This window comes from Myotis myotis, unplaced genomic scaffold (genome assembly GCF_014108235.1).
Source record: "Myotis myotis isolate mMyoMyo1 unplaced genomic scaffold, mMyoMyo1.p scaffold_m19_p_9, whole genome shotgun sequence".
Lineage (NCBI taxonomy): Eukaryota > Metazoa > Chordata > Mammalia > Chiroptera > Vespertilionidae > Myotis > Myotis myotis.
This window is the reverse complement of record NW_023416401.1, coordinates 75,820,432-75,843,722: the sequence shown is the minus strand read 5'-3', so window position 1 is coordinate 75,843,722 and position 23,291 is coordinate 75,820,432. Positions and strand designations below refer to the sequence as shown.

At 53.2% G+C, this 23,291-nt stretch overlaps 1 protein-coding gene across 3 annotated transcripts in view; it reads left to right on the top strand.

Moving 5' to 3' along the window:
• Positions 1–23,291, top strand: part of RRBP1 (ribosome binding protein 1) — a 70,361-nt gene that overhangs the window by 39,955 nt on the left and 7,115 nt on the right. For all 3 annotated transcript variants that reach the window (XM_036321620.1, XM_036321618.1, XM_036321619.1), the window contains exons 3-15: positions 3,245–3,393; positions 4,611–4,733; positions 9,819–9,971; positions 10,792–10,910; positions 13,060–13,213; positions 14,974–15,112; positions 17,072–17,241; positions 17,452–17,486; positions 19,663–19,753; positions 20,558–20,650; positions 22,398–22,490; positions 22,804–22,887; positions 23,027–23,116. In XM_036321620.1, the coding sequence (XP_036177513.1) occupies positions 3,245–3,393; positions 4,611–4,733; positions 9,819–9,971; positions 10,792–10,910; positions 13,060–13,213; positions 14,974–15,112; positions 17,072–17,241; positions 17,452–17,486; positions 19,663–19,753; positions 20,558–20,650; positions 22,398–22,490; positions 22,804–22,887; positions 23,027–23,116 (1,493 nt within the window). The remainder of the gene's footprint in view (positions 1–3,244; positions 3,394–4,610; positions 4,734–9,818; positions 9,972–10,791; positions 10,911–13,059; positions 13,214–14,973; positions 15,113–17,071; positions 17,242–17,451; positions 17,487–19,662; positions 19,754–20,557; positions 20,651–22,397; positions 22,491–22,803; positions 22,888–23,026; positions 23,117–23,291) is intronic.

The following is a 23,291-nucleotide window of genomic DNA, read 5'->3' as shown; positions in this document are numbered from 1 at the left end:
GAGTGAACTGATCTCACGAGATGTCACTGCCTCCTGGTCTTTATGAAGTCTGTGGTTTGACAGATTACTAGTAGATGTTGAATCTTTGACAAATTTATTTTAGTGCCTTAAGATTTCATAATACCAAGGATTATTTCTAGATTTCGGCGTATTTGCTGGAGTCAGGCGTGATGTTCAAGCATGTATTAACTCCTGTGAGTATGCTGTTCGTTGATGGAGTCAGTGTGCCTGTCTCTCTCAAGGAGGGCTTAGTGCTGCTGATATGGTGAGAGGATCTGAAACTCAGAAATAAATGTGACCCCCACAAATATCCAGAAATTCTAGTTCCTTTTTCTTTTAGTTTTACTTCTCTGATTTAGGAAGCATAGAGATGGCACCATTCCTACCTAAAAGACTTAATGAAAAAATGTTAGGTTATTGCTTTCTAAAAATAATGTAAAAGATAGTGTTTGTATGAGGATGGAGAAGGCCATGCAAGTTTCTGTGAGGGGAGTGGGCAGGAGAGAATTAAGTGTTGCTGTATGTAGCTTTGGATTGTTTCACTTGTTACAAGTTTTTATTACTGTTTATTATTATAGCTAATAAAATAATACAATTACATTAAGTTTTATTAAAGATGTACTAGAATGACACATTTACAGAGTAATTTCAGAAATGGTTTATGGACTGGGTGTCTTAAGGTTCGTGTCTCCTAGACCTTCAGGAGGGATTGCACATTGTCGAGACCACTGGGGTGATTGATGCCTGTGAAGGAAATGACATTTCACAGTGAAGTGTAGCTGCATTACCTTGATGTCCCCTTCACCCCAGCAATGCTCTCGGGGCTTTAGGAGTCTAGAAGGATGGTCTTCAAGGAGAGCCTTCAAGAGAGGCCCAAGCCTCTGGTCTGAGGCCCCTATGGGGGTGGAGGCTGCCAGGATTTCAGTAGGGAGTGCTTTGGGGGTCACTAGGGCTGGAAAGGAGCAAACTGGCCTGTCTAGTAGAAACAGTGTGAGCCACATGTATGCGCCACATAGGGAATTTAAACCTTCCTGGTAGTCACATTAAAAAAGGCAAACAAGAAACAAATGTAATTCATTTTAATGATGTAATTCATTTTAATGACGTATTTTATTTAACCCAGTTTACCCAAAACATTATAATTATAACATACAATCAATATAAAAAAGTTACGACAGGTATTTAACTTCTTTATATGAAGTTTTTGAAAATCCATGGTGTACCCCCACTTGGTTGGTGGCCAGTGTACCAGACAATACAGGAGTAGACCTTTCTGAGTGAGGACAGGAAATTGTGCGGTGCTCGGCTTCAGAGAGGCTGGCCTGCCCAGTCTTGCTTCAGGGGTATCTGTGAAACGAGTGGTCCTCCTCCTTCGGGAAAACACTGGCAGTAAACACCCGCCTACAGGTTGAGAGGGGAAAGTAGGAAGCCTAAAAGGCTAACAGTGGGATTTTCTCCCAGTAGTGAACTAGAGAGTGGTTTTTATTTTCTTTTGGTCTATCTGTACTCAATTTTTTTCTAGTGTTCATAAGTTGCCATTAAAATTATTCCTTATTTTATATACATTTCAATGAAAAGACAGAAGGTTGAAGGGGACATGCTTCCTCTCCCACTCCCCCCAACCCATTTTCATGGCACCCTTGCGCTCTTAGGCCTTTAATGTCACCATGGTTATTTCTAATCTCAAGGTTCACCAAGGTAAGAAGCTCAAAAATGAAGGTGCTCATAGCAACCAGCTCGCCCATGTCCCACATACTCCTTATTAAGGTATCATGCTAAATGCTTTGACTTGTGATGAAAATATTATGATAAGCCAGAGAATTTGGGGTTGCTATGGAAACCTTCTCCATTCATTGTCCTCAGGGTGGGCTTAGCTGAAGGGGCCACACAGGTTAGCCTGTTTTCTTGGTTTCAGCTCATTTTTGGCCCTGTCATTCAGCTAAAGGGCAGATTTGAGCCTCAACATAAGGAATTGCCTGAGCATTTCATGCAGGGCTCCTGCCAGTCAGGGCATCTTGGTTCACCCCTTTTTTCTGTGAGAGTCTGCGATGAGAGCAAAGTGTTTTGGGGGTGTGGCACCAGGAATGTTTCAGAAGTGACCATTGGTTTTTGGCAAATGGCTCTGTCTCCTTCAGAGTCACTAATGGACTGAGGCGTGGGCAGGCCCTTCTGCAAGAACCGAGCCCAGCCTTCCCTCTGAAAGCGTCCCTAAGCTTCACCCAGGGGAACGGGAAATTGTGTTTGAACCTGACTGCGTGGGAGCAGCCCCCTTTTCCCTGGGACCTCAGAGCAACCTTGGAGACATGGGCCTTTTGCTTCCCATGGTTCCCCCATGGGTGTGGCTGTTGGCATCTGTGTTTGTGGGGAATGATGGGCTCACTGGTCAGTCAGGACCTGCAGGGCCATAGGGCTTGGTCATGCAGGGGGTGAGCCTTGCTGAGCTGTTTGAGAAAAAGTGGAAAAAAAGACCGATTCTGTCTGAGAAAGAAAGAAAAAGCACCTTTGCCTTGATTAATTCTGCTCATTTTGATGATAAGGGTGGGGGGTATCTCCCCCAACCTAGGAAAACTCCACTTTTCTTTATTTGGGACTTCTCCGTCGGCTGTTTTTGGACAGTCAGGAAGCATGTGCAGGGCTCTCAGTTTATTCCATTTCTGAGTGCAGATGGTCCCCGACTGACACTGGTTCCACCTAGTCTTTCAATTTTGCAGTGATTTGAAAGCGATACATATAATAAATTGCATGAGATAGTCAACACTTTATTTTTTTAAAAGTATTTTTATTTATTTTAGAGAGGAAGGGAGAGAGAGAGAGAGAGAAACATCAATGATGGGAGAATCATTGATGGGCTGCCTCTTGCACACCCCACACTGGGGATTGAGCCCACAACCTGGGCGAGTGTCCTGACCAGGATTCAAACCGTGAACTGGTTCATATGTCGAAACTTAACCACTGAGCCATGCTGGCTGGGCGATAGTCAACACTATTATAAAATAGGTTCTGTGCTCCATGACTTTGGGGCTAATGTAAGTGTTCTGAGCACGTTTAAGGTCAGCTAGGCTAAGCTGTTCGGTAGGTTAGGTGTATTAAATGCATTTTGACTTCCGATGTTTTCAACTTACGATGAGTTTATTGGGACCTAAGTCAAGAAGCCACACCCCAGGCAGCTGGATAGAATCTTTGGCTCTGACTGGCTTGGTTGCTCCTGTCTGAGTGTAAGTCCTTGCTCCTTCCCTCTGCACAGGGTCCCTGGACACCGACAGTCCTCTCTGCCTCCCCTACAAGACGCTGGTCTCCACGGTTGGAAGCATGGTGTTCAACGAGGGTGAGGCCCAGCGGCTAATTGAGATCCTGTCTGAGAAGGCTGGTGTCATTCAGGACACCTGGCATAAGGTGGGCCCACACTCCCCTGCCTGTGTTTAATGGCCTCTGCAGCTGGCCTTCCCCCCTCCCTCTCAGGGACCTGTGAATTGTAGTGGCTACCTGGTCCTGGGGTGGCCACACCTGGCTTGCCAACCTGCACAGGGAACAGCCTCCACTCACCTTTCTCGGCAGAACCCTGTTGCCCTTTTCCAAGCAGAAGCTGCAGGAATTACCCTGCAGGTCCTTCGGATTCAGCTACAGCCCAGCCGTGGCTGGGCCACTGAAACATAAAGAGCCAGGGCAGCACTCTGAGTTCCAGGGGACTGGGGGTGCAACACAGGAGCGGGGGCCCAGCTAGTTTGTGGCCAGGGCTCTAGGTGCAGGAAGGACTATGTGTAGGGACACACTGAGTGAGGGAACCTTGTGATGGAACCAGAAGCACCTTCCCTCCTGCTGTTGGGGGCCAGTTCAGATGCTGGCACCCACCCTCTGGTACCTTGGTGAATGAGCTGCCACCAGGAAGTGCTGCATGGCACATATTTATTTATTCCTTAATCAGAGTTGGAATTGTAGGTAATTTTGATGGAGAATTTTGTGGCAACTTAGTGGTTAGAGATGTTGGGGGGTGCCCTAAAAGGCCAGTGGGGGTTCCTCTACTCCTGGCCCTTGCTGAACTGTGATGTGTTATGCAGTTGCAAGGAGCTGCTCGCTCAGTGACAATAGAGAGGGGTGTGTATGTGGAAGGAGGTTTCCTGGCTGTGAGTGGCTGGAGGTCAGGATGACCTCACTTCTCCAAGGAGAGAGGCCTGAACTCCACTCAGGCTACTGTCCCAGAATACGCTTCCCCTCCCATGGCTTCTGTGCCTCAGCCAGGGATCTACAGGCTGCACCCAGAATCTAAGGGCTAGGCACTGAATCAGAAACAGTGGCCACTGCCCCCATTGGAGAGGCCCTGGCCTCCATTGACCCAAGTTAATGGGAAACGCCATGCTCCTGAAAACTACCTCAAAGATCCAGTGCTTTTGCCAAACAGCTTCTAAGCACGTGGGTTCTGGAGGCCCTACAGACTGGGTGTCTAAGGCGGGGGGCGGGCTTTCCCCAGAAATGTCTGGAGTCAGGGTGGAACCTGCTTGTCTTGAAGTTCCTGCTCCCACTTCATCAAGACACTGGGTCAGAGTCTGCTGGGTTGGGGGGACAAACCAAGTTGTCTGTACCCTCTGTTAATGTGGCTCTATGGATATTTCCAGGCCACTCAGAAGGGCGACCCTGTGGCGATTCTGAAACGCCAGCTGGAAGAGAAGGAAAAGCTGCTGGCCACAGAGCAGGAAGACGCGGCTGTTGCCAAGAGCAAACTGAGGGAACTCAATAAGGTACGGCCAGCGCATGCCCCATCCTGAGAGCCCCTGGGCTGTGGCAGTGCTGCTCCTGGGTCGGGGGTTGCCTCCCTACTCTGGCTCTGCTCGGGGCTGCCCATGTAACTGCCCCTTGAACCAACGCGCACTGCGACTGTGGGAGCCTGAGGCCAGCCTGTACAGCCCCTGCAGAGCTCCGTGGGGTGGCTGCTTCCTTCTCAGGACTAGGAACGCAGGTTGTTAAGTAGTGTGAGATGGGGTCATTGCCCTGTCCCACAGTTATGGGCCATCGTTTTAGGGTATACACCCTGAAAAGGAGGATGGGCGCAGTTGACCCACAGTTGTTTTCATGGGGCAGAGGGGGCTGCTTTTCTCCCTTTTCTGCTATCTGTGGAGCAATCCTGAGGGAAAGCCTGGCTCCTGAGTCAGCTGATGGCCGGTGTGTGACGTTTGTACTCAGTGAACAGCAATCAGATGAGTCAGGACACATGCACACGGGCTGCTCTCCCTGTCAGAACTCACTGGAGCTTCTCCCTCCCCTTCTGAGGAGAAAGTTCTGGTGTCCCAGCCCATGGGCTAGGTTTTGCCAGCACAATGCTGAGCATTGCCCTCTCCCTCTCCCGGCTCTCTGCCTCCTTTAACAGTGCAACAGGTACAGGGGTGGCCTGGGCCCCCGGATGCCCCACAGTGTCTAGGCTGCAGCCCCTCCTCTGGGCACCTTCCATCTGCTCATTTGAGAAGACTCATAAGTGAGGCAGCCTGAGTTTCTGTCCTAAATTGGAGGGATGTGGCTTTGAGTCAAATGGCATAGTTTGGGGGGAAGGCAGGAGTAGAAGATGAGCCTCTGGTTGGTTACTCTTGGTTAATGCTCCGCCCAGGAGAAGGAAAAAAAAAAGGCAGGTCTAGAGCTTGGTAGCTTCTGCTTAGGTTGGGGGTGTGGGAGGCTCAATATGTGGCCTTCACACAAGTCCATGTTGTGTTGTTGGTTAAATGCAGGGTGGCTGGAGCCATTTGCCCTGCACCCAAGAGCTGACTGCACATGTCTCTTCCTGGTAGATATGACATAGTATGCCCTAGGCCTGGAGCATTTACACCATAGAAGTGAGCCAGCTCAGAGCTCTCTCCCTAAGAGCTAGCTGACCAGCACACCATTGATTAAGTGTCTATGGTTTAGGGGAGCCGTCCTTCCATACCCTCTTACTAGACAAACTAGGAAATGCCTGTGAAAATTTGTTGATACCCCCAAAGTAAGGTTCAGGTGAGGGGGAAAAAAGGAGTGTTCCCACAGCTGACTGGCATGGGGCTGCCTGGCTAGTACCTTGTGCCTACCACCTTGAATTTAGGAAGGGCTACAGGTGTGATGAGTGAATAAGTGCAACCTCTGACGGTGATGCTGGCCTCTGTGGCATCTCTTCCCCACTACTGTTGTCTCCGGCCACTGCGGGTCAGTGAACCGTGCAGAAGGAGGCCCCTCAGACACTGCCCCTTGTGCTGGACACTTACTGCTCTCCCTCAGTGGTGGCTGCTTCACGAGATTGCCAAAACCACAGTGGCAGCTAATCTACAGATACTCTCCTCAGTTCTATTATATGTCTAGCCCTCCCCTGGTAGATCTCCCTGGCTGCAGCTGCAGGGGCCTGTGAGATATGTAGGGGTGCAGCCCTTGGTTTCATTACTCATCTCACCCTCCAGGAATCCAGGCCTTGGCTCCAAGGCGAGATGTCTGAGGTGCATCCAGCCCTCCCTCCTCTGACTACATCCTCCTCCCTGCAGCCCAAGGAGGTCCTCTCAGGCTCTCAAGTGCTAACCTGGTCCTGCGAGGCATTCTTCATGCTCTGCCATTAGCCTCAAATGCTCTTCATTGCTGAACTGGCTGGGCATTTTTTCCCTATCCTGGAAGACTCAATTTGCTCGCCCTCGGGAATCCTTCCGGAGCCCCCAGTTTCTGGTCTCAGCACAGAGGTTGCCATTGCAGTCATGTGCCACTGTTTCTGTCCCTGGTGACTCTAACCAGCTTGATTGGCTCAGCCTAGCAGGCCGCCTGTCAGCAAGTGGCTGCTGAGGCCTGAGGCCAGCTAAGAAGATACAGCCTCTGACGGTTTGGAATTGTCGTCTTTCCTCCCTGTGCTTCTGGAATCCATGGACATCAGGTTTCTGCATTTCTCTGTTGAGAGTTTGGGGCAGAGCTGATGTGTTGATTTCATTCTTGTCATGTCTCCTAGCCCAGGACCATTGAGGAAAGTTATATGAGAAACTAAATTTTGGGAAATGTGGAATTTCTCCTCTCATAAGGATCTGGTTCCCTCCATGTGTTTTCGTTCTCCTTATGGATTATTTTCTGTGATGGATCCATGCTTCACAAATGGGTGAAGTCTCAGCAGAGTTGGGCTCAGGGACCATTTTAGGCACCAGCTGTAGGACTTAACAGGCATAGGCACCCTTGACTTCTGTCCTAGCCTTCTGACAGTCTTCTGGCCCTGTGCCTGGGTTTGAGGAACCATGCATGGCTTTGGTGCAGCCCTCTGGAAAACCATCTTTCTAGCTGTAGTCTTCTGAGGCACCAGGTGCTCTGTCATGGGGCCTCTGTCCTGAGGCAGAGCTCTGGACTAGACCCCATCCTGTGTTCTCTCAGCCTGGGAGATCAGGCCTAGCGTCATGCAGTCAAGAAGACCCTCAGGGTGGTGTGCTCCCAGGGATGGAGTGGGAGGTCTTCTTGCTGTCCATGCCTTACCAGGCTTCGGAAGCTCACACCAAGCAGGGCCACTCTCGGACTGAGAGCAGAATGCCGTTTCTGAGCCAGCAGTGTTTGTGCTGGTGCCAAGCCTCCTCGCCCAGCCCAGTCAAAGAGAACTGGGCTCCAGTCCTCCAGTCCCCAGCACCACTGGGGATGCATTTCAGGAAAATGAATCTGACCTTTGCAACTGAATTTAGAATGTGACAAGAGGAATCCTGGGATTCTGAGCTCTTAGGAGAAAACAAAGCCAAGGAGGGCTAAACAAATGCCCTGAGGAAAAGCTGGCCTTTCTCTGCCCTTTAAAAAAGCCCAGAGGCTAAAGGAAGGGAAATCCCATTAGATTCTGCTGGCCTTGGGATCCCAGCTAGATGCCTGGAATTGCATGAGTCCTGCCCAGCGTGGGGAAGGCTGTCCCTAGGCCAGTGATGGCGAACCTTTTGAGCTCGGCGTGTCAGCATTTTGAAAAACCCTAACTTAACTCTGGTGCCGTGTCACATATAGAAATTTTTTGATATTTGCAGCCATAGTAAAACAAAGACTTATATTTTTGATATTTATTTTATATATTTAAAGGCCATTTAACAAAGAAAAATTAACCAAAAAAGTGAGTTTGCGTGTCACCTCTGACACGAGTGTCATAGGTTCGCCATCACTGCCCTAGACAGATGCTCAGTGCCAGCTTCTGGGTGTCCATTAGTTGTGGACAGCAGAGGTGGGCGGAGGATGATCCAATGTGGCTGCACCACCTGCTGCTGGTGTGGCTATGGGCACTCCAGGGTATCTCTGAGCTTTGGTTTCTTCCAAGCCTGGATCCTGTACTAGAAGGCGTCACCGTGTTGCTAGTGTGTGGAGTTTTGCTGGGGGAGCTGGCAGGGCCATGTATATTAGAGGAAGCTTGGTGGAGCTTTGAATTCCCACAAAGTTGCCCTGCCCTGCTTTAGAGGTGCCGGGCCAGCCAGAGGAGTGGGGCAGCTTTTCGTTTCTCCCACTTTCTGGGACCCTTGTGGACTCACAGTCCCAGGTTCCAGACCACCTCTGCTACTTACAGCTGCTCCCCAGCCTAGAACAACATCTTCCCAAGGGTCAGTGAGCTCCACTTTAACCTGGGGATCAAGATCCTCACCTTACTGAGACTTGAATGAGACACCTGTCTGTCCCAGGGCGGGCACACAGTGCCAGCCTCTCCTCCCATTTCTGTGGATAATCAGTGAATCGTTCCTGAGTCTGGACCTCATGTCCCTGTGGGTTCTCTCCCTGGTGGAGCCAGGAGGAGGATTGTCTTTGAAAAGTAGGGCCAGTGGGTCCCAGGTGTTTCTAGGGAACCCCAACCACACAGAGCAGCCCTGGAACGCAGTGCCCCTTTCCCCTTGTGCACCCAGCTCCTCGCCTTGCCTCCAATTCTCACCCATCTCAGACAGGAGGGGCACTCTGGCCCTTTGGGATGGGTCTCCCTGGCAGCCCTGGACTGGAGAGGATTTCCCATTTCTCTGTTTCATTGCCCAGAATGGGAAGAGATGGGGCTTTGAATCTCATGAGACACTTACATCCCACTCACCCAGGCAAATTGGAGCCATACTAAGTAGTTGTTATTCTGGCTGAAGGCCCACTGGACGGAGAGCACCCACTTCCCAGAGGCCCATTTCATCAACCCTCCCTCGCACTGTGATTCTACAAGGCTTATGTCCATTGCCATTCTTTCTGGAATAACACAGATCCCAGCCAGCTCTTCTCCCTCAGCCTCCCCTTCCCACCCTGTGCTCTGCCCCTGCCTAAGGCTCTGGGCCCCCAGGCCCAAACATCCTGTGTTCATTGTGGCATCTGACACTGCCCAGAGCAGACATTCCCCCAAGGAGGACTGAGTGGTTGCCCACAACAGACTAGGCCCTCCAGGAGTGGGGCTGATTCCCCAGCCATGATAGGACGGGCAGTGTCCCCACCCCAGCCATCAAACTTGGAGCCTGTCAGTCCTGACAAAGGTACTCAAGTAGAGGTAGGCGTTCTGGGGCCTGGATATCAGGGACCACGCCAACTGGAGTGTTATAATCCCAGCAGAGCTGGAGTGTCCCTGGAGAGCCTAGGAAGAGAATACTGTTTACTTAGCTCTTGCTGGTGTCCATATCCATTGTGGCCAAGGCCTGACATCCAGCCCTTAGTTGGTCAAGCCAGCAGGGTTTTCTGGTAACCTCTTGTCTCCTGCTTGCTGTCTGCTGTGGCTGGCATGGATCTGTCGGAACTCAGGAGATGGGGTCTTGTGCTCTGCTCGGAAGCTCCTCCCAGCCCTAGCCCCAGCTGATGCTCTGGGTTCTGATGATCTCAGTCCCATCTGATAAGCTCCTGCCCCTGCCTCACTGGCCCTCTGCTTTCTCCAGGAGTTGGCAGCAGAAAAGGCAAAGGCAGCAGCTGGGGAGGCCAAGGTGAAAAAGCAGCTGGTGGCCAAGGATCAGGAGATGACAGCTGTGCAGGCCCGAATGCAGGCCAGCTACCGGGATCACATGAAGGAGGTGCAAGAGCTACAGGGCAAGGTGAGCAGTGGTGTGGGGCCAAGGAGGGCTGGAGTGGTCGCAAAGGGCAGTTCAGGGTGCCCTCGGGGATGGGGGTGGGTCTATAGAATCTGGTTTGTTTTTGAAGGAAGCAACTGTTTTTATCTGGCCAGATAGTGGCAGCCAGCCTACCTTATATATTTAATGATACTAACTGGGAAAATGTAACATACATTTTAAAGAGCTCTTTTTGAAAATAATTGGGTCCCAAGTAGCCAGTCTTATGTCCTGTCTCCTGGGTGCCTGTGGGTCAAGTTCTCAGCCTCCCTGTGATCCTAGAGTAATGCTGGCTCTGCCTTTTCTACTTGAGGTTGGAAAAATCACCTAAAGCAAAAGGCTCTGGAATGGGGCCAGAGGAGGTGTGTCCACCTTGGCCTGAGGAGTCAGAGCCCTGGACCTCATCTTCTCAAACCTGTGCTCTGCTCATGGTGGGCCACAGGAGGCCAGAGGCAGGGTCCCAGGCTTCCTGGGTAGTTTTAGGCTGTGACCATGGCTGTGTCCTTTGTCTCAGACCTCGGGCTGAGAGTGTGTGGAGTATGTCTGGTACTCTGGACTGAGCACTTTGCTGCCTGGAAGCCTCAGAGGGGAGAGGAGGTGTGTGGTTGGGGGGTCACTCTTGGCCCTGAGCTCCTGATGCTAGAGCTGTTCAGTTTCCAGACTCTTGTTCTTAGGGGTCCTGTCAACCTCATGTGGGGAAGCGAGCCCTTGGGGGTTTTGTCTGCGGCTGTTATCTCACTAACCTGGCTCCAGAAGTCAGCTCCCTGTAAGGCCAAGTAGCACTGATACCCATCAATGGTTTTAGGTCCGGACACTTCAGGAACAGCTGGAGAATGGCCCTAACACACAGCTGGCCCGCCTGCAGCAGGAGAACTCCATCCTGAGGGACGCCTTGAACCAAGCGACGAGCCAGGTGGAAAGCAAGTAAGCTCAGTGCTCCCAGTCGGATTTGGCAACGGCACAGCCCTGGGGGCCTCTGGAGCTGGGGGTCCCTGAGCCTCCTGCAAGGCTGGATATGGGGCTGCTGGGCACTTCTGCACCTCCCCATTTGAGGCTCCATCCTCCTCCTCCATCTCTTACCTGGTTCGGAGCAGCTGAGCCTTCCAGCGCATGGCTGGCATCCTCTCCTGTGGTCAGGCTGCAGGGAGGAGTGAGCTCCAGCACACCCTTGCCCATGCCCCTGTGATCAAGAGCCCCTCAGGTCCTGGCTGGTGCCAGCATCTGCTTTCCTGGACGAGCAGATACTATTTCCATGTCTATCTTCACAACATCCTGATTTGAGGCTTTTAAAAACTCCTGATTGTGACCTAGAGTATCAAGGCTGAGTGGATTGTCCAAGTTCAGAGTTCGATGTGTTGTAGGGATCCGCTGTGGGCCTGAACGCCTTGATTCTCCACTGGGAACAAGGTCTGTGCTGGAGGGACATTTGCTTTCGATGCATTGGTGACAAGTATCGCTTCACAACACACTGGCCCGGCCTGTTTAGCAGAGTTCTCGATCTCCACGTTGCCTCTCGGGATCTGAAGTTCTGGCAAGTCCACAGCAAGTGGACGACCCCAGCGGGCAGTACGGAACCTCAGCCATGTTCTTAGAGGAAGGCCCCTGCATTTTCTTTTGATTCACATTTCTTTGCCTCCTCTTGGCCTGAAGCATCCTGAAGGGACTTTCTGGGTATCTGCGTTGCCCCCAGAGCATTTCCTTTTGCCAAGAGGAGAACTGACTTAGGCAGAGCACGGGCACCCTCAGGGGGTGTTTTAACTGGAAGTCCAGGGGACAGTGTTGGCCCAGGATCTAGACCAGGGAGGCATATCAGTGCCCGCACGCCTGTTTTGCTGGTGGGCCTCCTGCCACGGAGTGAGAGCCAAAGGCCACCCTCCCCAGGCCAGTTTCTTCTCTCTGGAGGTCCCCTTTGGGTGTGTGTGTGTACACATCTCATCTCCACCCTGGCCCATGGGTTCGTCTCTGCAGCCACAGCAGAAGGTGAACATGGGGTGGAGGAGCATTCTGGCTTCCCCATGCAGGGTTTGCTGTGGCCTCTATCCTGGGGAAAGCTCCGAAGCATGGAGACCCGTGGTCCTGAGGAGGCGGCTGCTGACTCTGTCAATTCGTGGGAGATCTGCCCATATGGATGGGTGTTCCCAGGCCCCTCCCTAGCTGCATATCAGTCCCAAGGAGCTGCCCACCCAGCCGCCCACCTTCATCAAGGGTCCTGGAGTCTAGCAGTTCCCGTGAGCTCTCCAGTCTTGGATCTTGGTGCTGTAAAACCTGAGCTGACGGCCTGCAGAGGGTTTTGGATGGCCTCCCTAGTTCAGATGGGGAAACCCAAGTCCAGAGGTGGGACCCTCTCACCCCCAGCAGTAGACAGAGCTGGTCTTGGCCAGGTTTCCTGCCTCCCAGGCTTGTGGACAAGTCTTGTCTGGTCTGTCCCTTGGCTGAACCGTCGGTCCTGTCTTGAAAAGCTGTCTAGTGAAGGAGGACTGCATGCTGATGACCTCTTCACACTAGGAAAGGCAGGCGTTGACCTGCCCCTTTTTTTCCTGTTAACCACGTCTCCTTCCCTCCCTCCTGAACTTCTCCCTGGTCCTGAGACCCACCTTTTATGCGGTATTGAGAGCTCTGTTCTGTGAAGGGCCTCAGCCTCCTGCTTCGGGCGGCCTCCAGTGAAACAGGACTCCAATGGGCTGCTGCCCCAAGCCCTGCAGGGGTCCAGCAAGGCAGCCTGCATCCCAGGGCTTGTTTGGACCCTAGTTGGCAATGAGGAAAATTGTGTCTTACCTTTTTCTATCTGAATTCCTAGGTATCTGGGAGGGGCGCCTGTGGGATCTTTTAGTGCACATTTTGCTCTTCGCTCTCTCTGGTCCACACACCATGCTGGTAAAACCTCACCTGGCTGATAATGCAAGAGGGGCTTAGTAATAGCTCCAAGATTCAGGCAGCTACTTAGGAAAGAGCAGGTGGCCCAGAGGGAGGGCTCATCACAGTCCCAGTCAGCCAGGGGCAGCTCTCAGGGCTGGCAAGAGCTGACTCGAGCCCTCTTCTGTCTGTCAGTTGGGGGCTGGTGACTGTCTTGCAGGCAGAACGCGGAGCTAGCCAAGCTCCGGCAGGAGCTCAGCAAGGTGAGCAAGGAGCTGGTGGAGAAGTCAGAGACAGCACGGCAAGAGGAGCAGCAGCGGAAGGCTCTGGAGGCCAAAGCAACTGCCTTCGAGAAGCAGGTCTTGCAGCTGCAGGTGAGTCACAGTGGCAGCCACTTCAGTGCATTGTTCACCCCTCCCACCAAGCCTGTCTGAGTAGCAGGAACGGGCCAGGGCTGCCCAGCCACACAGAGTCCTTCCAGCCATGACTGACAGCTAGAGACTCAGGCAGGACGGGAACTGGAACCCTCAACCCCGGCTTCATTAGTGATAGTGATAGCTTGCTAGCTTCAAATGGATTCGTTCTATGGGCTACATATTGCTCTAAGCACTTTATAAGCATTAACTTAGCTAATTCTTATTGTAACCCTATGAGGTAGGTTCTATTACTATCTGGAATTTACCCATAGGAAATTCAAGGCATGGAGAAGGTAAGCAACTACCCCAAGTTCACACAAAGGCAAGATTTCAACCTCCACGTCGAGCCTCAGAGCTGTTTGTTCTCCCACACTTTTTGCCACGTCTGGTACCGCAGCTCTGGCCATAGCCATCCAGACTAACATCAGCAGCTCTGGCTTCAAGGCTGGGGGAGGGTTCTTCCTTCTCAGCCTCTAGATGTGGCCTGGAAGCTCTGATTTCCCCAGAGGATGCCCTTTCGCCAGAGGAAGGAAGATTGTCAGTCCCCCTGTTCCCAAAGTGTCCTGGGCAACATCTAGTGTGGCCCCCCAGCTGGCCTGTTTTGGGGCAGGATGACAGGGTGTGGGGAGTCTTGACATCGTGCCTGCTTTTCATTGAACTTTTCTGGGTAACAAGGAAATCCTGCCATCCCGAAGGGCATTGGGTCCACTTTCTGCCCAATCATTAAATCTAGGCGGTAGCACAAGGGTCATTGGGGCTGTCTTGTGGAAGAGACTAGAATGACACACAAAATTGTGTACAAAAGACTAAAAAAGGCATATGGACAAATCAACACGGTTTGGGTTGTTCAGGTGAAAGCAAGGTGGGTAATTGGTGGTTACCGATTTTCATGTAAAGCAGACCCACCCAGATGAGTGAAATCAGAGCCACCTGGGCAGGAATGGCTGCGACTGTTTTAAAGGCTCCCAGATGCTCTGGTGCTATAACCACTGCCCTAGAGACCAGGGTGTTGCCATTCCACGTGCCATTTCTAAGGATCCTGGGGCCAAGGCCTGGGCCTGGCTCTTGTCAGTAAACCCCAGACTCCGAGCAGCTCCTGCCCTTTCAGGCCTCAGACACTGTTTTCAGCCTTGGGCCACACCAAGGGGTCCATTCTTTCCCTTCTTGATAACAAAAATTCTGGGAGTGGCTGGCCACTGGTGGTGAGGGAGACCAGGGCATGGTGTTGACATTGAGGCCCTTGGTGCCTGCTGTGGGCTTTCAGAGCCTTGGATTCCCCATCTGTAACATAGGCATGACAGTAGTATCTGTTTTCGGTGGCTGAGGATTAACCATGTGGCACATGAACAGTGCCTTGCACAGAAAAAGAGCTCAGTAAATGTGATCTGTACAAAGGCCCACTCAGGAAATCTCCACGTTAGACTGGGGGTTTCTGTTGTAGGAAGCATCTCTGTGCCATGCTGAAATGAGAATGGGGTTTTTCCTTTTTGTGACTATCTTTCACCTGAGGTTCCTTCACCCTGAGCCAGCTCTTCAAGGGCTAGGTGGGCATGGGCTCCTGGCTTTACCCATGGGTGAACTGACTTGAGAAATTCAGGCAGGTTTTATAAAGGTCATCGGGGTGGATGGGAGGGTGTTCTGTGTGACCTCAGAGCTAGTTGAGGGTCTGGCCTCCCTTTTGTATCCTCATGGCCCTATTCCCTCTGCCCTCTCCCCAGGCATCTCACAAGGAGAGTGAGGAAGCCCTGCAGAAGCGCCTGGACGAGGTCAGCCGGGAGCTCTGCCGCTCGCAGACCAGCCACGCCAGTCTCCGGGCAGATGCTGAGAAGGCCCAGCAGCAGCAGCAGCAGCTGGCCGGTGAGGGCGAGGCTTGGTTTGGAGGCCCAGGCGGGGTGGTTAAGGTCTTTATGGTTGTACACCCTGAACCATAAAGTGAGCTAGTCCTGTTAGTCTGTGAGTCAGGGATTGTGCCCAGTCAGGGGACAGATGAGGTGCAGGGGTGAGGCTCACTCCTGTGGGAGAGCCGGATTGGGGTGGAGTTTGTGAGGGCTGGGTGAGCGGTGGAGCTTATAAAGGCGGGGTGTGGGGAGGACGGGGGGGATTGGGGGGGAGCCTTTGAGGGCTGGGTGATGGCTGAAGGTGCTGCCGTCTCCTGTTTGCTGTGGGGGAGCCGAGGTGCTCCTGAGGGCATTGCTGGCTTTCTCAGCTGACTTCTTCTGGACCTTTCTAGCTCTCCTGGCTCAGTTAGCTCAAGAGGCCAGGTTTGGAAGGTGGGTCTATGGTTCCCCTGTGCTCACAGGTCTGCTTCACAATCAGGAGGGGATGGCAGAGTCGGGGGCACCCAGGGCCCCTAGAGAAAGAAGACAGACAGTGTCCGCGACAGCTCCATTGGTCACTTGCTCAGTATTTCCTGAGCGACTGCCATGGGCTGAACACTGCTGTGGGTGCCCAGGGCATGGCCAGAGGTGAAGCCGTGGGCATCTGCGCAATGTTCCAGCAGGAGAGACATAGGTAGATAGACACATGTCGACAGGTCAGACAGTCTGTGCTCTGTAGATTTCAAATAGACAGCATGACCTAGAGCAGGGTTGGCAGCTGTTTCTGTGAAGAGCCAGATAGTAAATATTTTTGGTTCTATAGGCCAGATGGTATCTGTCACAACTGCTCAGCTTTGCTGCCATAGTGTAGAGCAGCTCCAGACATTATATAAACAGACAGGTCTGGCTAGGTTTCAATAAAACTTTATTTACAAAAATGGGTGGCCCCTAGGCTCGGTTTGTTGACCCCTCCTCTCATCGCCAGGTGTGGCTTTAGATTGGGCAGTTGGGGCAGGGGCAGGTGTTTAAGCTGAGATATGGATGATGGAAGGAAGGGGCAGTATGGTAAGCAAAGGACCCCTGCAAATGGGAACTTGAACTTAGCCTGTACAAGAAATAGAAAGTCAGCAAGTGACTGAAGAAAGCAAGCAAGTGGGCAATGTGGGGCCAGATGGGTGACCCTCCCTGTGAAGAGTTTGGGTGCTGTGTTCAGTGATGGAAGGGTTCAGAGAGTTTGGAGGATGGCATGGTTCCATTTGCACTTCTGGATACTTTGATGCTGGGTTGAGAATGTACTGGAGGGGCAAGAGTGGTCCAGGGGACCAGGAATGAGGCTCTTGCAGTCATTCAGGCCAAAAGGAAATAGTGCTGGGCCCAGTCACAGAGGTGCTTGTGAGGGAAGGATGGACTCGGCAGACAGTGGATGTAGAATCCTAGGCCTGGAAGATGAGAGAGAGGCAGGAGCCCAGGAAAGCAGAGCAGCCAGATGGGGAGGTTGGTGCTGGATTTGAGTTCCTAAGCAGAGCTTCATTTGGAAGTGTCAGGCGCTGAGCCTGATGCGGGGATGAGACCAGAGCTTTGGGACTTTGTAGAGTCATAGACACATGGATGACATTTAGAACCATGGGACTTATCTGAGGTCATCAAGGAAGGACACCCCCAGAAGACCCCTGTCCTTAGTCTCAGCTAAAATGAGCCAGTCTCATAGAGAACCAATTTTTAGAAACTGCAACTGAAATCCATTCTAGATTTTCAGCATTTTTCCATGAGTGCTCTGAGGGCCTTTTATTCACCCTAACAAGTCCTCGAGAACAAAGCCGAGGTGTGACTTTGTCCAATAGCTAATGAGATGCCCCAGGGGTCAGAAGTAAGCCTTAAACTCCAGGCACAGGGAGGAGGCAAGGGAAGGAGTCCTCCGTGCCAGTGTGCTGAAGGGCAGGCATGGTGTCCAGCCGGCATTTGCTGCCCCTGACCTGCCCTTGCTCCCCTTCTGGCCCAGAGCTGCACAGCAAATTACAGTCCTCCGAGGCGGAGGTGAAGAGCAAGTGCGAGGAGCTGAGTGGTCTACACGGGCAGCTCAAGGAGTCCAGGGCAGAAAATTCACAGCTCACTGAGAGGATCCGGTCCATCGAAGCCCTGCTGGAGGCAGGCCAGGCCCAGGATGCCCAGGTCAGCTGGCACTTCCTTCCTGGGGCTGACAGGAGGGGAGGGAGAATGCCATCGAGTTCTGACCTGGATGCCACCACCACCACCACTGTGTAGAGTTATGAGAGCAAATCCCGCCCCCCCGACTCCCTCCCCCGCCCCCCCCCACACACACCAGTTGCCAAGTGAAGTGAGACTCACAGTGACTAAGAAGCTCTCTGTCTCTCATTCCAGGCCAGCCAAGTGGAGGCCGACCAGCAGCAGGCACGGTAAGTGGAGGTGGAGGTGGAGGTGGAGGGCTGCAGCCTCAGCACAGGGTGGCCCAGGGCCCTGGGAGCCAGGGCCTTCAGTGGGGCACACAGCTTCCCTGGAAGGAGCCCCTTTCAGAGGCCCCTGCCTTTCTCCGTCCCTCCAGTGACAGGATAGGCCTGGCCAGGAAAGAAGGCAGCCTTGCAAGTAGCTCCTTGCCTTCTCTCAAAAAGCAAAACTGATCTGTGTAGAGTGCCAGGTGCCTCAACAGGGCCACCTCCTGCCATCTATCCAGCTCTCGATTGGGAGGGGCTAGCTGGTCGGCAGACTTTAGAGACTTAAGTCATAAATCAAATAGAAAGATGGTTGCACACCCTGAATGGAGGATCTGGGAGGCGGCCCAGGCTTTTTGCGCAGATTTGGGAGGTCAGTACAGTTCAGAGCTACCAAGTTGAAGAGTCATTTCACTGCTGGCAGACCTTGTTTTCCCTTGTGTTGGCCCAGCACCAGGCAGTGCTCAGGCGCTGTTTGCTGTTATTAAGGCCAGAGCCCACATCTGGGTGAGGCGGCTCAGGCCAAAGGGCCAGAGTCCTTGGGACTGTCATATCTGGGGTATGTGTCCCTCAGCAGATGCCCAGAGGCTCAGGAGGTGGGCCCTGGCTGCTGTGCCCAGGGATCCACAGAACAGCCATGTGGGGGTGAATCATGGAGGATATCCCTCGCTCTGGCTGCTGCTACCAGTGAGTCATCTCCTTGTACCTCCTAGCCCATGGCCCATGTTCCCTGGCCTCAGGCTTCAGGGTTTGGGTGCTGGGGAAGGAAGCCAGTAGCCCAGAAGGCCCAAAATGCCTTGCAGAACCCAGAACCAAACCCTCTCCAACTTCCTTTTCCAGAAAGGTTGGAGGATCTTTGTTTCTCATGGTATTTGTTGGAATAGAAAGGTTGTATTTGTTTAGGCTTTTGCTGTTGTATTTTAAAGTCAGATTCCGGCCCGGCCACGCAGCGAATTCCTAGGGTGGTTATCAAAATGTTTTTGGTTGTTGCCCACAATAAGAAGTACAAATCTGTATGTCCCCTCCTGGTGGCCGTGGCAGCCTCCTCTAGCAGGAGGTCCTTGGTGGGGCTTCTGTCCCTGGGGCCTTTTTGGTCCTAAATCTTTTTTTTTTTTTTTAATCCTCACCTGAGGGTATTTTTTTTTCATTGTTTTTCAGAGAGAGTAAAAGGGAAGGAGGGAGGAGAGAGAAAGAGAGAGAGAAACATTGATGTGTTAGAGACACTTGATTGGTAGCCTCCTGCACGTCCCCAACTGAGGCCAGGGATTGCCCTTGACCAGTAATCGAACCTGGTGACCCTTCAGTGCATGGTGTGGGCCGATGCTCCAACCACTGAGAAACACCAGCCAGGGCCCAGTCCTAAATCTTAATGCACAAGGTGACATATCCAAGTGTCCATTTGAAGCCCGTTCCTCGGAACAGCTTGTACAGTTATAGTGTCAGCATTTCACTTTCTAGATGATGAGATTGGACAAAGCCCACTGGGCCATTGCATCTGGAAGAAGGGTGAAAAGTTGAGGCCTACATCTTGCCAACCCTGTGGTGTCTGGGGGTCGCACCAGGGGCACAGACTGCAGGAGGAGTCCTTGGGTCCCAGCAGAGTTAGGTTTTGGACAAAGGATGGTCCCGCTTTACACAATGAGCTGCCGAGAATAGCGGTGCTGAGTCTCTGGGTGTGCAGGCACCACATGAGTTTCTAGCTCAGGTGTCCTCTGAGAAGGGCCAGCTGACAAGTTCAGTGGGGACAGGGCAGGACCAGGTTGACCAAGAGCCATGTAACCAGGCAGTGGGCTTGGTTCATTAGAAGAAAAAGCTTCCCTGAAAGCCCTACTGTCGGGGCCCGTCCCTGCTCTGGCCCCTGTGGCTGCTCTGACCCCTGCAGTCTCTGTGGCCATAGTCACCAAGTAGAACTCTGGTGGCCTCTGAGGCCTGCACCCTGATCCCTGGGCACTCAGGGTGAGTGAGGGGAGCGGGTGGCAGTTTGGTCTTTCCTAAAAGTCTGTGCCCTGGGAGGTGGTCAGGAGTGGGAGGTGCTCCTGGCTAGGGTGGGCACCCAGGCAGAGGAGGAAGGGTCCCTCCCGAAACAAGACTATGGGCGTTGTGTGCCTTCAGAGCCCACAGTGACCCCACTAATTCCTTTCAGCCTCAAGGAGTTGGAGTCCCAGGTATCATGTCTGGAAAAGGAGGCCACCAACCTCAAGGAGGCGGTTGAGCAGCAGAAAGTGAAGAACAATGTGAGTATTGGGCATGTGTATGCAGAGGAGGGGTGGGGCTAGCTGCCTCTTTACATCCCATTGTGCTACTCACTGCTGAAAGCCTGCCTTTGGGGTCCATCCAGAGTCCCAGGGTAGACTCCCATTAGATCAGCTTGGGTCATGTGTCCGGGTATGGAACCCCCGTGAGGACAGAGATGTGCTGATTGGCCACTTTCCAGGGTCACATGGTCAGTCATCTTGAGGCTAGTGTCAGGAAAAGGGGATGTGGCAGTTCCTCTACTGTGTGTGTGGGGAGGGTTGGGCGCCGGGGGAAGGAGGGCAGGCAGTGAGCAGAGGATCCTTGCTATATCCTCACCCGGCTTCCCACCCACCACCTCACAGAGCCCGTTTCGGGTAGCCCTGTCTGCTGTCCCCAGAGGAGGTTCCCCTTGTACCTGCATGTGCCTGGCTTGGCCAGAGCCAGCCAAGGGGTCAGTGCTTACTGTTTGGTGACATGAACCTCTTTTTTCTTAGGAGCCAGGCTGGCCCTCCCTCCTCCAGAATAGAATCTCCCTGAAAAGATGCTCACCCTCCTCATGCTATGCCACAGCCACCCCATAGTGGGCTGCAGCACCTGGGCCTTGTGTTATCTGCCCCCAGAGAAGCCCAGTGGGTGTGGCCCAAGAAGAGGGCACTTTGTCCCTTTGCAGGCCTCCTGTGGGGTGCAGAACAGGGTCGGGAGGCTCTGCTCCACTGAGATCCTCGGGGGCAGCTCCTGGGCGGGGGGGGGGGGGAACAGCTGCTGCCCCGCCTGGCTGCTGACTGTTCCATGTCTTCCCCCAGGACCTCCGGGAGAAGAACTGGAAGGCGATGGAGGCCCTGGCCTCAGCCGAGAGAGCCTTCGAAGAGAAGCTGCGCTCCCTGACCCAGGCCAAGGTCAGTCCCAGCCTTCGACGTGCCTGCTAGTGAAGACTGTCAGCAGCATCTGTGTAGTTTAGCCAAACGCAAAACTCACCAACTGCATGCAGCACAGCCTCGGCCCTGGTGCATCTCAGAGATCCGCACCCGGGTCCTCCTTGAGGGCAGCACATGTGCCCGGCTCCCGCATCGTCCTCCTTCCCTCCCTTCCTTGAGCTCTCGCTACGAGAACAGGTGTAAATATACTTCTGATTGCCTTTCTCACCTGGGCTCTTTGCCATCAGGGGGCAGAGATGGGCCATGAAGGCCGTGAGTTCAACATTGGGCCGTCTTCGAAACCCTGGTATTTTGTCTGATCCTGCTGCTCTCTCAGGCCCTCTGAAATCATGGCGCAGTAGGTTCTGTGATTGCTCCCTACAGTAAGTCACAGAGGGGAGAGACATCTTTGGCAGCACTCGGGCCCTGAAGTCCACGTTGGTCCTGGGTTCTGTGCAACCCAGGTTGGGGAGAATGCAGGCATCTCAGTGTCCGGGGCCCTCACATCACTTCTGAAGCCCTGAGCTGGGAGCCAGTGCTGCATTGTGTCTCATGTCTGCCCTGTTTTCAGGACCTTTCAGTGACTTCATGGATGTGCCCCTGAGACGGAGGGGGAGGGCTGGCCTCAGGTCCCATTGTGGCAGCTGTACCTAGACTCCCCAGGGTGACCTGAGCCTGCCTGGTCTACTTGTGGCAAATGCAGAATCTATGACTAGAGATGTCACCTGACTTGCTTGTGGTCACGCAGCCAGATAAAGACAAGAGCTGGCCTCTGGGTCCACTGGCTCTGGCTTCCAACTCCCAAGACGGGGGGCCTGAATGGTAGTCATGAGGTTGGGGGTCTGTGGCACGCATTGTCTCTGGGTCACTGGTGAGACAAGAAGGGTCTGCTTCTAAGACTTCCAGACCATGTGGGCGCTGTGGTCAAGCTGGTGTCCGTGGGCCGTCCTCCATGTGCACGTTGCAGAACACCAGTCACAGCTCTTAGCTGTGCGGCGCCTCGTGCTGCCCCTGGAGCCCAGGCGTGTGGAGAGTGCGGCTGTGGCAGTAGGTCCAGCTGCTGTGGTTATTAGAAAAACTGTCTTTTAGCCAGAAATCTCCTGTGGCCACCCCCACGGTGTGCAGAAAGGGGATGCTGTCTGTCTCCAGGGGACGCTGCTCTCCTAGGCTTCGCTTTATAGCTACGTTGGTCCTTCATGCTTTGAAGAGGAGACTCAAGGAGGACCACTGGGGCCGCTGATTGAGTGCGGCATGGCCCACGGCATAAGGCAAAGTGGGAATACTGATTCTCCCTCCACTGTTGCCAGGTGTCCCGCCACCCCTGGCCAGCAGTAGCTCCTAACTTTCGTGGCTACTGGGAGATACATCTTCTCTTTGCCTCCTTGTCATCTCTCATAGCAGCTTGGACCCCACCCTCCCCATAGTGTGTACATACCCCCCGGAAATCAACAACTGGTTTAGCCTGAGTCTCTGTGGAGAGGTGTTGATTAACCCCTATCTGCCACATGGGCCAGCCTGCTGTCTCCCTTCATTAGAGCAGAATCTGTTTAAAATAGAGGACTGGCCACTAAGGTTAAACACTGCCCCTCAATCACCCCACAAGTTGCCCACCTCCTCCTTTGACCCTCCTCCCTCCCCTTTCTGGGGTGAAAACTCTAGCATTTCTGGGGACACTCTCCCGGGATTTACTCTAAACCTTCATGTCTGAGAATCGCCTTCCCCCCTGCAGGAGGAATCCGAAAAGCAGCTCACGCTGACTGAGGCACAGACCAAGGAGGCGCTGCTGGCTCTGCTCCCAGCACTTTCCAACTCAGCCCACCAGGTAAAAGGAGGGGGCTGTTCCCTCAGACCCCACTGCTCATCAAGAATGTCACTGAGCCCTAACCGGTTTGGCTCAGTGGATAGAGCGTCGGCCTGCGGACTCAAGGGTCCTGGGTTCGATTCCGGCCAAGGGCATGTACATTGGTTGCGGGCACATCCCCGATGGGGGGTGTGCAGGAGGCAGCTGGTCGATGTTTCTCTCTCATTGATGTTTCTAACTCTCTATCCCTCTCCCTTCCTCTCTGTAAAAAATCGATAAAATATATATATATTTTTAAAAGTCACTAAGCTCCCTTTGCACATTTTCGTTGTAGAATTACACTGAGTGGCTCCAAGAACTCAAAGAGAAAGGCCCAGAACTGCTGAAGCAGCCGCCAGTGAACACAGAGCTGCCCTCGGTAAGCATGGCATAAACAGGCCCTCGTGGGGCTGCCCCTTGCTTTCCTGTCCGCAGGAAGGGAGTTTTGGTTTCATCAGGCCTTGGGAGAAACCTCTGTGCTTGGCTAAGCAGACCCCTGTACTGCCCTCTGCCCTTAGGACCTGGCCTCCAAGCTGAGGGAGGCTGAGGAGACCCAGAGCAGCCTGCAGGCCGAGTGTGACCAGTACCGCACCATCCTGGCAGAGACAGTAAGGCACGAGGGCTGGGCCTCTGGCTAGGCTTTTGGCTGGGTGTCCCACCAAGGGGCTTCCAGGAAAGAGCTTTCTGGGCCTGCAGAGCAGGAGGCAGGGTGTTATGGACAAGAGCCCTGGGTTCAGATGCAGGCTCTGTGGGACTTGGGGCAAGTCACTCCCAGTCGGGCCC